General features: G+C 38.3%; 2 protein-coding genes across 2 annotated transcripts; both read left to right on the plus strand.

The window, feature by feature from the left end:
* Nucleotides 1-558: 558 nt before the first annotated feature.
* On the plus strand, nucleotides 559-4,031 carry LOC107769728 (transcription factor MYBC1-like). The gene is made up of 2 exons (XM_016588967.2): nucleotides 559-1,896; nucleotides 3,603-4,031. Exon 1 carries the CDS (start codon nucleotides 987-989, stop codon nucleotides 1,887-1,889), a length of 903 nt encoding a protein of 300 aa, XP_016444453.2. The 5' UTR covers nucleotides 559-986; the 3' UTR covers nucleotides 1,890-1,896; nucleotides 3,603-4,031.
* A 6,290-nt stretch (nucleotides 4,032-10,321) lies between these two features.
* On the plus strand, nucleotides 10,322-12,328 carry LOC107769729 (epi-neemfruitin B 7-O-acetyltransferse L7AT-like). Its single transcript, XM_016588969.2, has 2 exons — nucleotides 10,322-11,679; nucleotides 11,784-12,328. The coding sequence occupies exons 1-2, from the start codon at nucleotides 10,400-10,402 to the stop codon at nucleotides 11,806-11,808; spliced, it is 1,305 nt and encodes a 434-aa protein (XP_016444455.1). The 5' UTR covers nucleotides 10,322-10,399; the 3' UTR covers nucleotides 11,809-12,328.
* The last annotated feature ends 318 nt before the right edge of the window (nucleotides 12,329-12,646 follow it).

Consider the following 12,646-nt stretch of genomic DNA (forward strand, 5'->3'; position numbering starts at 1 on the left):
ATAGAGTATTTGTGTGGCTACAAAAACCTTTTAATTGAGAGAATAATTGGAATTTTAAGTTTAATTATTTTTAAATTTAGTAGGCAATTTGGACATAACAATTATATGATTTTTGAAAAATAGTAGTATTTGGAGTTAAGTTAAAAAAATGGTATTTGAAATTTGATATTATGTTTGGACATGCATTTAAGTTGAAAAAATATTGCAGTTTTATGAGTGAGGAAATTTTTTAAAAACCTGTAAAATTTTATGGACAAAAACGTTTTTTTTATAAAAAAGGAAAAGAAAAAATATCTACGGACCAATTGGTCCTTAGAAATGAATCATTTTTTTTTTTGGAGGGAACAAAAATAAATAGGTTCGGAACATAAAAATTAGTATTATTTTTTCCATTGCATACCCCCTACTAACCATCCTATAACCCTACACCTACCCCACCTTGCTTCTCATCCACATGGCCCCTAGATTTCCACAAAATATCATAACAAAAGCATCTTGTAACAGTAACATTAATGCTTAAAAAGCTGAAAAGAAACAAGATCCACTTCGAACCCCTCTCCACAATCCACCCTCACTCTCCCTCAATCCTCTCCGCTATCCACATTTGCAAATTTCCAAAGTAAACCTTCATTTTCTCCCTCACCCAGAAATCAAGATTCTTCATTATAGAGGAGGAGGGTGAGAAAAAAACAAACCCACATCTCATAAAAATCTCATCTTTCAATGTTTACACTTGCCTTTTCCCACCCCATATCTTCACATAGACTCTTTTGTCTGATTCTAGCCTGATTTTAGATTCTTTTGTCAATCTTTAAGTTCCCATAAAGGTGAGATATTTTTTTGTTTTTTTCTTGATGACAGTAATATTAGAGCTAATTCATATACTCCAAGCTATCCACCAAGTTAGAGCAATCATAAAGTTGAGATCTTGACCCAAATAATTGGTTGAAAATCCAAAATTTTAGCTTTCAAAATTGTTAAGGAAAATGAGGGAAGAGGATTCAAATTGGTTTGCCAAATGGGAAGAAGAATTGCCAAAACCAGAAGAGTTAATGCCTTTATCCCAAACCCTTATATCTCCTGATCTTGCTATAGCTTTTGATATTGCAAACCCCACTAGCCCAAATAATCCTCAAAACAAACAGCAGCAGCAGACTCAGATTCCTCAATCCTCTCAACAGCAGCCCAATTCATCAGCTGAATTTGAGTCTGCTGAATTGAATGGATTAGGAGGTGGTGGAGATGAACCAGCTAGGACAATAAAAAGGCCTAGGCTTGTGTGGACCCCACAGCTACACAAGAGGTTTGTGGATGCAGTTGCTCATTTGGGGATCAAGAATGCTGTCCCAAAGACTATAATGCAACTGATGAGTGTCGATGGCCTAACCCGCGAAAATGTTGCTAGTCATTTGCAAAAATACAGGCTTTATTTGAAAAGAATGCAAGGTCTTTCTAATGGTGGTAGTGGTGGAAACAGTGGTCAATCTTTATCAGGGGCAGGTGTTGATTCTGCAATGGACAATTTGTTTGCTAGTTCACCAGTGCCAGCACATTTTTTGCATCCGGCCGGGAGGGGTAATCCTGACCAGTTCTTGCCATTTGTGCCAGTGACATCTATGCAGCATCATAATCATCATATGGGAGTGGTTGTTGGACACCATCATCCTCAAGTTCAACAGCAGTATAGGCAATTTGGGTCACCGGCTAATGGACATTTTGATCATCATCCATTTTTGTCTAGGCAATCACAGCAGCAGGTTCAGAGGATGGGGACATCAGTGCATAATGGTAGTCCTGTGGTGTCACCTTATGTTGATGATGTGGATTCTTCAGCCGTGCCCGTCAATGGGAGAAAGGTCCTTACTTTGTTCCCAACAGGGGATGATTGATATCAGGGTAACTGTTGATTTTAGCCTTCTGCAAATCCTGTCAATTTGACTTCCATGTAATCTAGAATTTGTGTTGAATAACATTTGGTCCTTGTTTTAGTACCTTTTATTGGACTAGTGGTATTTTATTGTAAATGTCTATATGGAGTTGTTGTTATGGTCTTCAACTCTTCATGGAACTGTGAATCCCCTTTTCCCACTTCATTATTCTCTTAAGGTCAAACTCTGTTACTTTTCGGAGAATTAGGATTTGGTGCTTAGTATCTGTTATGAAACTGTTCAGTTAGATGAGCTTTACTATTGTAATTATGTTGTGCATAGCACTGTGTTTTCTATTGTTAGCTTCATTTAGCATTCTTTCTATCCTGCTATCAGCAACTAGTTATTGATGTTGAACGTAATAGTCACTTTGGGCGCATTTATGTTATAATCTGACTCGGAATAAGCCACAAAATTCTCAAAGTATATGGATCAATATGGACAAGGTTTCTCTATTAATCTATTCCCTAGTTTAAGCGTCCGTTTTTCCTCAAATTTTCTCGTTCTTGCTGAGGTAACTGATATCAGTTGCAGCCCATGACAGATTGCTAAAATTGAATACTTGGTTATTAGCAACAGTAATGGACAGTGATCAACTAAGTTCGTTGGCTACTTTCATGTATCTCCTGAATAAGAAATTAGTTTTCTTGTTCCTGGTTTAGCTTAAAAGTGAGTCTGCTTCTAGTAAATTATGTGATTGGATCGAGGACTTGCAACTCTTTTTGTTAATCTTTAAAAACACTAATCATTCTGATGCCTTAGCAATGTGTTCATTTTTAATGAGCCATGATCAAAGTTCTGCGTCTGTGTAACTTGATTACTCCTTTATAATGCTTATTGCCTTTCAGAATTGGCTCCATTGAAATTAGTCGCCAGATAAAAACTAGTGAACTATCATGTATATTCCACTCTATGTTGCTTCTTTTGCTATGTATAAACAGCAAGCCACCTCCAAGTTGCCACTTCAATAATCAAGACTGAAGGAATTAATTTCACAAATTTTCTGAATATTGTCGCTTTACTTCCGACTATTTGAAATATTGTTGATGCATGGCTACTGAAATTGTTGATTATCACAAAGTAGGCAAAAGTTTGTATTACATTTCAGCTACCAAATTTACGTAATAGAAGATATTTTCAGTCTTTCTGGACAACTAAAATCTAGTTTAGTGATGTTAATCATATGCAACAAATGAGTCAATGACCTCCCAGCTTTTCTGAAGATCTTCTTTTGTCTTGTTTAGCTGTCCCTTCCACATTATTAGGCATGCTGAAGTGTGTTTGTCTCTGTTGGTTTGGGGAGAATGGGTACTTTCCCCCCTCTGAAATGCCAATATAAGTAGAGACCACCACCTTTTAGAAATCTCAGTCCTTAGTTTTCTAGCTTGAAGTGGTAGTAAACTCGTCAAGTGCACGAGCCTTGTAATCGTCTATATTTAACGATTTACATTAGATGAGGAGACATTTTCTTATATGGTATTAGCTCCTTTGACATCTGCTTCCGCTTCTGTGTAGAAAACCTCACGGCGCTTCCTTTTTCAGTTGTTGTCTGTCTGGTCACAAGTGATCTACCTGTTAGATGTTTTTTTTTGCTTTTGTCAAAATCCTTGCTCCTTTTTCTTCCTGCTCTTTACTCATGGAAGTGAGTTGGAATTTCATCCTCAAAATACGCAGGGTCCGAGGAAGGGCGCCTTCCCGAGGGGGTGTGATGGCACCTTGGCTGATTTCGTGGCTTAAATCCGTGACCTACAAGTCATACATGAAGACAACTTTGTCATTGCTCGAAGGCTCCCCTTCAGCCTAGTCTATTGAATGACTCCAACAAAAGAGCAGTCGGTGCACTATAAGCTCCCGCTATGCGCGGGGTCGGGGAAGGGCCGGACCACAAGGGTCTAGTGTACGCAGCCTTACCCTGCATTTTTGCAAGAAGCTGTTTCCATGGCTCAAACCCGTGGCCTCCTAGTCACATGTCAGTAACTAGTTACGCCAAGTTAGATAGATTCTTCTACTTCAGTTGCTGGTACCTCAAAGAATTATGTAAATGTTACTGTTAGATATTAACACAATGATGCATGACTTTTTGTTTCTTTTCCTCTCAAAACATACTGGCTTGCCCTTGTGGCTAATATTTTTCCTTTCAACTTTAAAGTATTTTCTTACTACGTATATGGTGCTGGCTGTATCTACCGTATATATAATTTGCATTGGGATTAAGCTTTGGAATTCTACTCAACATTGGTTGATTTTCACTATCATTCAGTATAATGCCAAAAATATACTGAAAACTGATATAGAAAGAAGATGCTCAGTTTTTTGAAGTCTGCAGAATATCTTGTTACCTTCTTAAGTTCTACTTTACTGCAATGGTTTTTACCTTCAAAGTTCTTTTACCTTTTTAGGTACAAAGGAGGGCTATTAATGATCTGGTTTAAAACAGATGATTGTTTTCCCTCTAATCCTCAGTGAAATAATTTAAATCTTTGAAAAAACATATTACAGATGCAGCAGTTATATTAATGGAGACAAAAAACTATTTAATGTAATATAATAGATGTTTTTTACCCCAAAATGTGCACTTTTTTTTTGGGACATGCTTTATATATGCATATTTGCTTGTTTTGTCATTGCTTTTGGCTCAATAAAATGCGACAAATATGCAAAACGAATGTCTAGAATACGATTTAAGGATAAAGCATAACAGAAGAACAATGAATTTGTATTTTTATCAAAGAGCATCAGTAAATTTCTTAATTTATCAGAGAAATTGACAAATCATTTATTGTACAAGGGGATACACCACAGAGAAGAAACCTTATTTTTTTTATAACGTAGCATAGGCGAGAAGGTTGTGCGACAGAACGTTGTGCGAGGGCTGCAAGGTTATCCCAGGTGAGACCCTCTCATCGCAGCATAGGCTTTTGGTGATGGACATTTGTATTAGGATAAGGAGGAAGAAGAGGTCAGTACAAGGACGCCCTAGGATTAGGTGGGGCGCCTTAACTAAGGATAAAGCTAAGGAGTTGGAAGGAAGGTTATCGGCAATGAGAGCTTGGAGAAGTAGTGGGGACGCAAACACAATGTGGTCGACGACGGCGGACTGTATAAGAAAGGCGGCGAGAGAGGTGTTAGGGATATCTACGGGCCACAATGGTGGCCACAAAAGAGATTGGTGGTGGAATGCAGTTGTCCAAGGTAAAGTGGAAGCAAAGAAGGCGGCTTACCTGCGGTTAGTAGGGAGCACTGATGAGGAGGAAAAGAGAGAGATCAGTCAAAGGTATAAGGTAGCTAGGAAGGAGGCGAAGATGGCAGTGACGGAGGCTAAGACGACAGCTTTTGCTCGTCTGTATGAGGAACTAAGGAACAAAGGTGGAGAGAAGAAGTTATTCTGACTCGCTAAGGTGAGAGAGAGGAACACTCGGGATCTGGACCAAGTGAGGTGCATAAAAGATGATGACGGCAAAGTTTTGATGGGGGATGACCAGATTAAGAGGAGGTGGCAGACCTACTTTCATAAACTTCTAAGTGAAGAAGGGGATCAAGATATTATACTTGGGTAATTGAGGAATGCCGACAGTCATCATGAATTAAGTAATTGTAGGGACATTGAGATCGATGAAGTCATGGAGGCAATGCGTAAGATAAGAAGGGGCAGAGCTATCGGGCCAGACGAAATTCCGGTTGAACTGTGGAGGTGTGTGGGTAGAGCAGGCTTGGAATGGCTTACTGCATTGTTTAGTGTTATATTCAAGACTAATAGGATGCCTGAAGAGTGGAGGTGGAGTACAATGATCCCGTTGTATAAGAACAAAGGTGATGTCCAGAGCTGTAACAACTATAAGAGCATCAAATTACTAAGTCATACCATGAAAGTTTGGGAGAGAGTGGTAGAAATGAGAGTGCGAAGGACGATGTCTATTTCAGACAACCAGTTCGGGTTCATGCCGGGGCGATCTACTACAGAAGCTATCCACCTTATTAGGAGGATGGTGGAACAGTACAGGGATAGGAAGAAGGATCTCCACATGGTGTTTATTGATCTGGAGAAAGCGTACGATAGAGTTCCTAGGGAGGTCTTATGGAGCTGCTTAGAGGATAAAGGGGTCCCGGTTGACTATATTAGGGTGATTAAAGACATGTATGCTGGAGCTAAGACTCGGGTTAGGACAGTAAGAGGCGACTCTGAACACTTTCCAGTTATTACGGGGTTGCACCAAGGGTCTGCGCTTAGCCCATTCATATTTGCCCTGGTGATGGATGCACTGACTCATCATATTCAAGGGGAGGTGCCATGGTGCATGCTATTTGCTGATGACATTATTCTAATTGACGAGACACGAGGCGACGTCAACGAGAGGCTAGAGATTTGGAGACATGCTCTTGAGTCTAAAGATTTCAAGTTGAGCAGGACGAAGACGGAATACCTCGAGTGCAAATTTGGAGTTGAGCCGACGGAAGCGGGAGTTGAAGTGAGGCTTGACTCTCAAGTCATTCCCAAGAGGGGTAGTTTCAAGTACCTTGGATCGGTTATTTAGGGGATCGGGGAGATTGACGAGGATGTCACACACCGTATAGGGGTGGGGTGGATGAAGTGGAGGTTAGCGTCGGGAGTCTTGTGTGACAAGAAAGTGCCACCGTTACTGAAAGGTAAGTTTTATAGAGCAGTGGTTAGGCCTGCCATGTTATATGAAACTGAATGTTGGCCGGTAAAGAACTCACACATCCAGAAGATGAAAGTAGCAGAGATGAGGATGTTGATGTGGATGTGCGGGCATACAAGGATGGATAAGATTAGGAATGAAGATATTCGAGAGAAGGTGGGCGTGGCCCCCATGGAGGACAAAATGCGGGAAGTAAGACTCAGATGGTTCGGGCACATTCAGAGGAGGAGCACTGATGCACCAGTGAGGAGGTGTGAGCGACTGGCTGACGCGGAGAGGTAGAGGGCGACCTAAGAAGTATTGGGGAGAGGTGATCAGACATGACATGGCACGACTTATGATTACTGAGGACATGGCCCTTGATAAGGAATTATGGAGGGCGAGTATTAAGGTTGTAGGTTAGGGGAAAGTTGTAAATATTTCTACAACACAATAGAGTGAGACTAACCAGTTAGGAGTTAGACTAAGAATGTCATTGGTCGTCTATTGATGCAGGGCTTTACCTGCTAGTTTTACTATACCAGCCATCTATTTCGTATTTCGTATTCTGTATTTCATATCTCTTATATTGCTGTTATTTTATTATGCATTTTTATGGTACTAATATATCGGCTCCTGTTGCTTTTTTTGAGCCGAGGGTCTCCTGGAAACAGCCTCTCTACCCTTCGGGGTAGGGGTAAGGTCTGCGTACATATTACCCTCCCCAAACCCCAATTGTGGGATTATACTAGGTCGTTGTTGTTGTTGTTGTTGTTGTTGTTGTTGTTGTTGTTGTTGTTGTTATCCTCTATTGAAGAATTATATGAATTTTTTGGCGAATACATAAACGGCCCTTTAAGTTGTCCTCAATGATCACACAAACACCTCAACTAAGCCCATTTTCAGTTAGACACTTCAAGCCTTCAATAAAGTAGGTCAACTAAACACCCGACCTCATCAGCCCACCTCGCGTGAAATACACTCTCGGATTCATGTCAAACGAACAAATGAGAAAATACCATGTGTAATTTTGATTAAAAAATTCTTCACCTATTATAACACAACAACAAAAAAAAAACATTAATAATAATTTTAAAAAGAAAGAAAAACAATAATTATGAAAAAAGCTCCTTTAATCACGTCTCTATGAATCACCGCCGGCCCTTCCTCCTCGTCTCCAGTTTTTATCACCAACTATTTCCTCTTTTTATCCTTAATCACCATTTTCAATTCCATACCTCCTTCTTTGATTTTCTTTTTTCCATATTTCTTCCCCCTTATTTTCATTTCAGATTTCCTCCTCATCCTCCTTCAATTTAAATACCCAGCCCTCACCCGCGTTAACCAACCCATTGTGTTTCAAGCACCACCACTAGTTTTGCCACCTTGGCTGTGATGTGAGATTGTTTGGGAGCTATTGAAAGTGATTATCAACTTGGAGATGTTGAATTTGGTAGAAGTGGATCTGAAATTTTTTTGGTGGACCGTGGTATTGAGCATATTTGGCTTCTGAAGTATTCATATTTTCCTTGATTTCAAAAGTAATTGAGCCTATTTTTCATGGACCAATCAACGTGCCGGTCACAGTGCCGTAAATGAAGAACAAGAGAATAAGATTGATATGATATTACTATTATTCTAACAAAGTATGATTTTTAATACAGAAAAGGTAGACTTATCTTCTTTAATGTAGTAGTCGACCGGATTTGTGTTCTGGTAGTTGGGCTGCCTTTTTACTGGTGGATGGTGAGTTGTTTTGTTGGGTGGTACAGTGGCCGGAGTGACCTTTTAGGATGGCTGGTTGATGCAGCGTATGGGGTGGGGGCAAACTTTAGTTAGTATTTTGAATCCATTCACACGCTGAAATTGGATTGTGAAACACACAATATGTCATGTCAGCATGAGGTATTTAGTTGACTTATTTTATTCAAAGCTTGAAGTGTCCAATTGAAAATCGGCTTAGTTGAGGTGTTAGCGTGATCGTTGAGGACAACTTAAAGGGGCCGTTTATGTATTTCGCCTAATTTTTTTAAAAGAGACTTATATGTAACTAATAAGAAAGTCCAAAAAAGGGAAATTGAGAATGGGAGGAATTAAAAAAAAATAGAAAAATCATCATAAATATAAGTCTCATCTTTTTTATGTGTTGTTTTCTAAAACAATAACAAAGAAGAAGAAGAGTAATACAAGTACTAAACTAAAACATTTAAACACTTTAGGGGCCAAAGTGAGAGTCTAATACATATCTACATATTTATTTGTTCCAAATGCGATTTATAAGTCGCATTTGCCGAATGCAATTTATAAGACACATTTATTGAATGCAATTTATGCTTGTTAATAGGTACGCCTTAATTTTCTCCATTCTCGATTCTCGTTTGGATCCGTGTTGGTTATGTACAATTTTTTTTTAGCTCTTTATTTATAATTCTCTAAAGAAAATGAACTTAAACCGTTGGATTATTTCATTCAATCGGGACCGTCCATTTGTCACAAACAAAAAGGAGCGCGAATGCTACATTTTGGACAAGATTTAGTATGTAAAAAGGTTGTCCGTAAAGGAGACGTGCGTAAAAGAAATTTGGCTACAAGCCTAGAGGTTTAACTATAAGAATTAAAAGATCACTTGGTACCCCATATCCGAGTTTTTGGCCAATATTGTTCCTTATCTTTGAGGGTAGGTCTATTTTGGTCTATCAAATATAATTCTGAACATATTTAGTCCCTTAAGTATGCTAAAATGTAGCATCTTTAATTTCACTGACAGAATCTGTCCTAAATCAATTACGGGATTGGTTTCGACACTCACTGTCTTTTTAATTTACTTATCGAAAATATTTTATGAACCAAAACCCACTAATAGTACAGTGATGATAAATTTAAGATTTTAATGTTGAAACTTTTACTTTTAAAAACTCGGTTGATTTTTCCAAAAAGAAAAATTAAAATTTGAAAAAAATAGAGCTGCCAAGATCACTTCTAGGCATATATTGAAGCAAACAAATAACCAGATTGTATTATCACGTTTAGCCTGCACTAGAAACTATTTACATCTGGTAGCCGAAAAAGTATATAAAATTTGTATAATTTTTGTATATTAACATAAAAGTGTGTGTATATATATATACAAAATAATATACAAATTTTATATATTTTTTCAGCTATTATTTTTACAGCAGCTATACAATGTCATTTTCTCATTGAAAACTGGCACAGAAGGTGAAAGTCAAAATTTTAGAAGACATTATCTAAAAATGAGAAATTAAAGTGATAATTTGCGTTATCCAATAGAAGTAAAGGAACCGTGTTGCTTCAGAGCAGAAGATTCGATTTATGAATCAGAGTTGGTTAGCACCGTTAGTTTTTGAACACATTTTGTCAGTGAGACTAAAGGTGCTCCATTTTAGCATATTTAAAGGACTAAATATGCTCAAAGTTATATTTGAGGGACCAAAATAGACCTACCCTCAAAGATAAGGGATAATATTGGTCAAAAACTCCCCATATCCTGTCGTTGACTAATAACTTAATATTCGTGGTAGGGCAAAGGCAAACTACCAAGGATTAATTTAAGATTAAGATAACCATTTACAGCTCATATATTCTAGCAATTGATACTTCACCTTTTATTAAAAAATTAGAATCAGAAAAAATATACATTGTACTACAATTTGATACTCCATAGATGGGACTTGGGAATTATATAAAAAGCACAAACATGATATATCACTTATATATATAAAAGCAAATTATACCTAATAGTTGTTAGTTGTATAATTGTGTGCAACAACTTTAAGGCAAAAGTAGCCAGAGATCAATTAACTAAAGTTAGTCATGGAAAGAAAGATCGAGATAGTTTCTGTTGAGCTCATTAAACCTCTTTCTCCTACTCCTAATCATCTTAGATGCTTCGAATTCTCTATTTTGGATCAACACGTATTAACCATACCTGTTCCCTTAGCTCTATTTTATCCTTCTCCTCATTCAGATGGTGGTGAGTTATACTCCTATGAGCAAGCAAGATCAGTCCATTCATCAAGATTACTTCTTTTGAAGAAATCTTTGTCTCAAACTCTTGCTCGCTTTTACCCTTTTGCTGGTCGAATTAAGTACAACTTAGTTGAATGCAACGACGACGGGGTGCCTTTGTACGAGGCTTTTGCTCATAACTATCAGTTGGAAGATGTTCTTAGAAAGCCTGCAGATGTCAATAAAAAGTTCCTCCCTAGTACTGTTGAAGATGGATCATTACTGCTTGATTCAGCCTTATATCCCCTGCTTGTTCAAGTCACTTTTTTTGAGTGTGGAGGTATGGCTATTGGTATATGTGCTTCTCATAAAGTTGCTGATCGTGCCACGTTGTGCACCCTCATCAGCGCCTGGTCAACAATTGCTCGAGGTAGCCCCGATAATCTGGTGCCAGAATTTGTTGCAGCTGCTAAATTCTTGCCACCACCTATTCCCCATGTTCCACCCAAGCCTATTATGCCTGAAGTAATAATCAAAGTCTTTTTTGATAAGCAGCGTGTCACTAAATTTTTTGCCTTTGATGCTTCTACTATAGCATCACTCAAGGCTAAGGCTGTCAGCGATTCAGTACAAGCACCTACTCGCGTTGAAGTAGTATCAGCTTTGATCTGGAAATGTGCTATGGTTGCTTCAGGGAATGAGATCAGAAGGTTATCTCAATTGGTGCACAATGTAAATATACGAAAGAGGTTAGTCCCTCCATTACCAAACCATAGTGTAGGAAATGTTGTTGCAATTAGCACATCGTGTAAAGGTGAGAATGATGGCTCTGATTTGCTCACTTTGGTCACTTGTATAAGGAAAGCATTATCAGAAATGACTTCAGAATTTGCGGATAAACAGAATCAAGAAGAGGCAATTTTGACCATATCCTATGCCAACGCAGAGTTTGTTGCAGCACGTTTTGGAGGCGAGATAGAGATAATACATATGAGTAGCTTGTGTGGCTACCAATTTTATGACGTTGATTTTGGCTGGGGAAGACCTTCATGGGTAAATCCAATTAAAGAGATCGGAATAAATGTTGTTATATTGATGGATTCAAGAGATAGCAGTGGAGTAGACACATGGATATGTGATAATAGGTGAATTTAATTTTATTCAGACCCTAAATAACCGCCTTCTTGCATAGTTTTAATAATAAAAGTGATAACAAAATGCTCTTATTAGTGCTTTTCATGATTTGCAGGTTATATATGACTAAGGAAGGCTAGAGAGCACTTTTGGAGTGAAAAAAATGAAGAAAGAGAGGCCAACCATGAAATATCCCAAGTGAACCACGCAAAATAGGCTGAAGAATCAGAAAACTGAGTCTACCGCGGTTCCACCGCGACCGCGGTGAAGGATGTTCGCGGATAGAAGGAAGATCAGAGGCCATGTTTGGCCGCGGTTCTACCGCGGCAGGAGGCGGGAATTTCAGGGACTAAAGTGCAAAACACGGGATTTTTAGCCCAAAACCCTATTTTAAACACTAGACTTCGCCCAAGAGAGACATGTATTGTTTTGGAGAGTATTTTTGGCAAGAAGAACAAGTGTGAGAGATCACCCAAAACATCTTGGTTTCTTCTTCTCTTTATTTTTCTTGCAAGTTTTATGATGAATATTGTTTTAGTTTATTTACCCATAGTTATGAGTAGCTAAATCCTTTGTCTAAGGTTTTGATGGAACCTATTTGGGGATGAACTTCTTGTTTATGTTAATACAAATTGCTAGTCTCAATCTTTATTTGTTCAACTTTGTGTATGTTGTAGTTAATTTACAGGATCCTCAATTAGCTGTGCCTATTTAGTGTGCATAACTTGGGAGAGAATGCATATTTAGGTTATTGTTGAGCAACACCACTCCCAAAGTATAAGAGGGATCTATAACTGCGGGTTTAAAGGCGGGATTAGGGATAACGAAGCCTTGGGTACAATCTTAAGTGAACTGTGTTAATTAAAGCTAGCTAGTGTATCTCAGGAGAGTGCAATAGTATATTACTGTGATTACTCGGGAGAGATTTACGGTAATAAAAGTGTTCATGATTGATAGAGGTGTGTTGGTAAATTTGTA

This window comes from Nicotiana tabacum, chromosome 5 (assembly GCF_000715075.1).
Source record: "Nicotiana tabacum cultivar K326 chromosome 5, ASM71507v2, whole genome shotgun sequence".
Classification (NCBI taxonomy): Eukaryota; Viridiplantae; Streptophyta; class Magnoliopsida; order Solanales; family Solanaceae; genus Nicotiana; species Nicotiana tabacum.

Bases quoted from the DNA above. Each gene is read 5' to 3' on its own strand.
- LOC107769729 (XM_016588969.2), top strand. From the start codon at position 10,400: ATGGAAAGAAAGATCGAGATAGTTTCTGTTGAGCTCATTAAACCTCTT. The intron at 11,680-11,783 runs GTGAATTTAATT...CATGATTTGCAG, and splicing joins ACATGGATATGTGATAATAG to GTTATATATGACTAAGGAAG.
- LOC107769728 (XM_016588967.2), top strand. From the start codon at position 987: ATGAGGGAAGAGGATTCAAATTGGTTTGCCAAATGGGAAGAAGAATTG.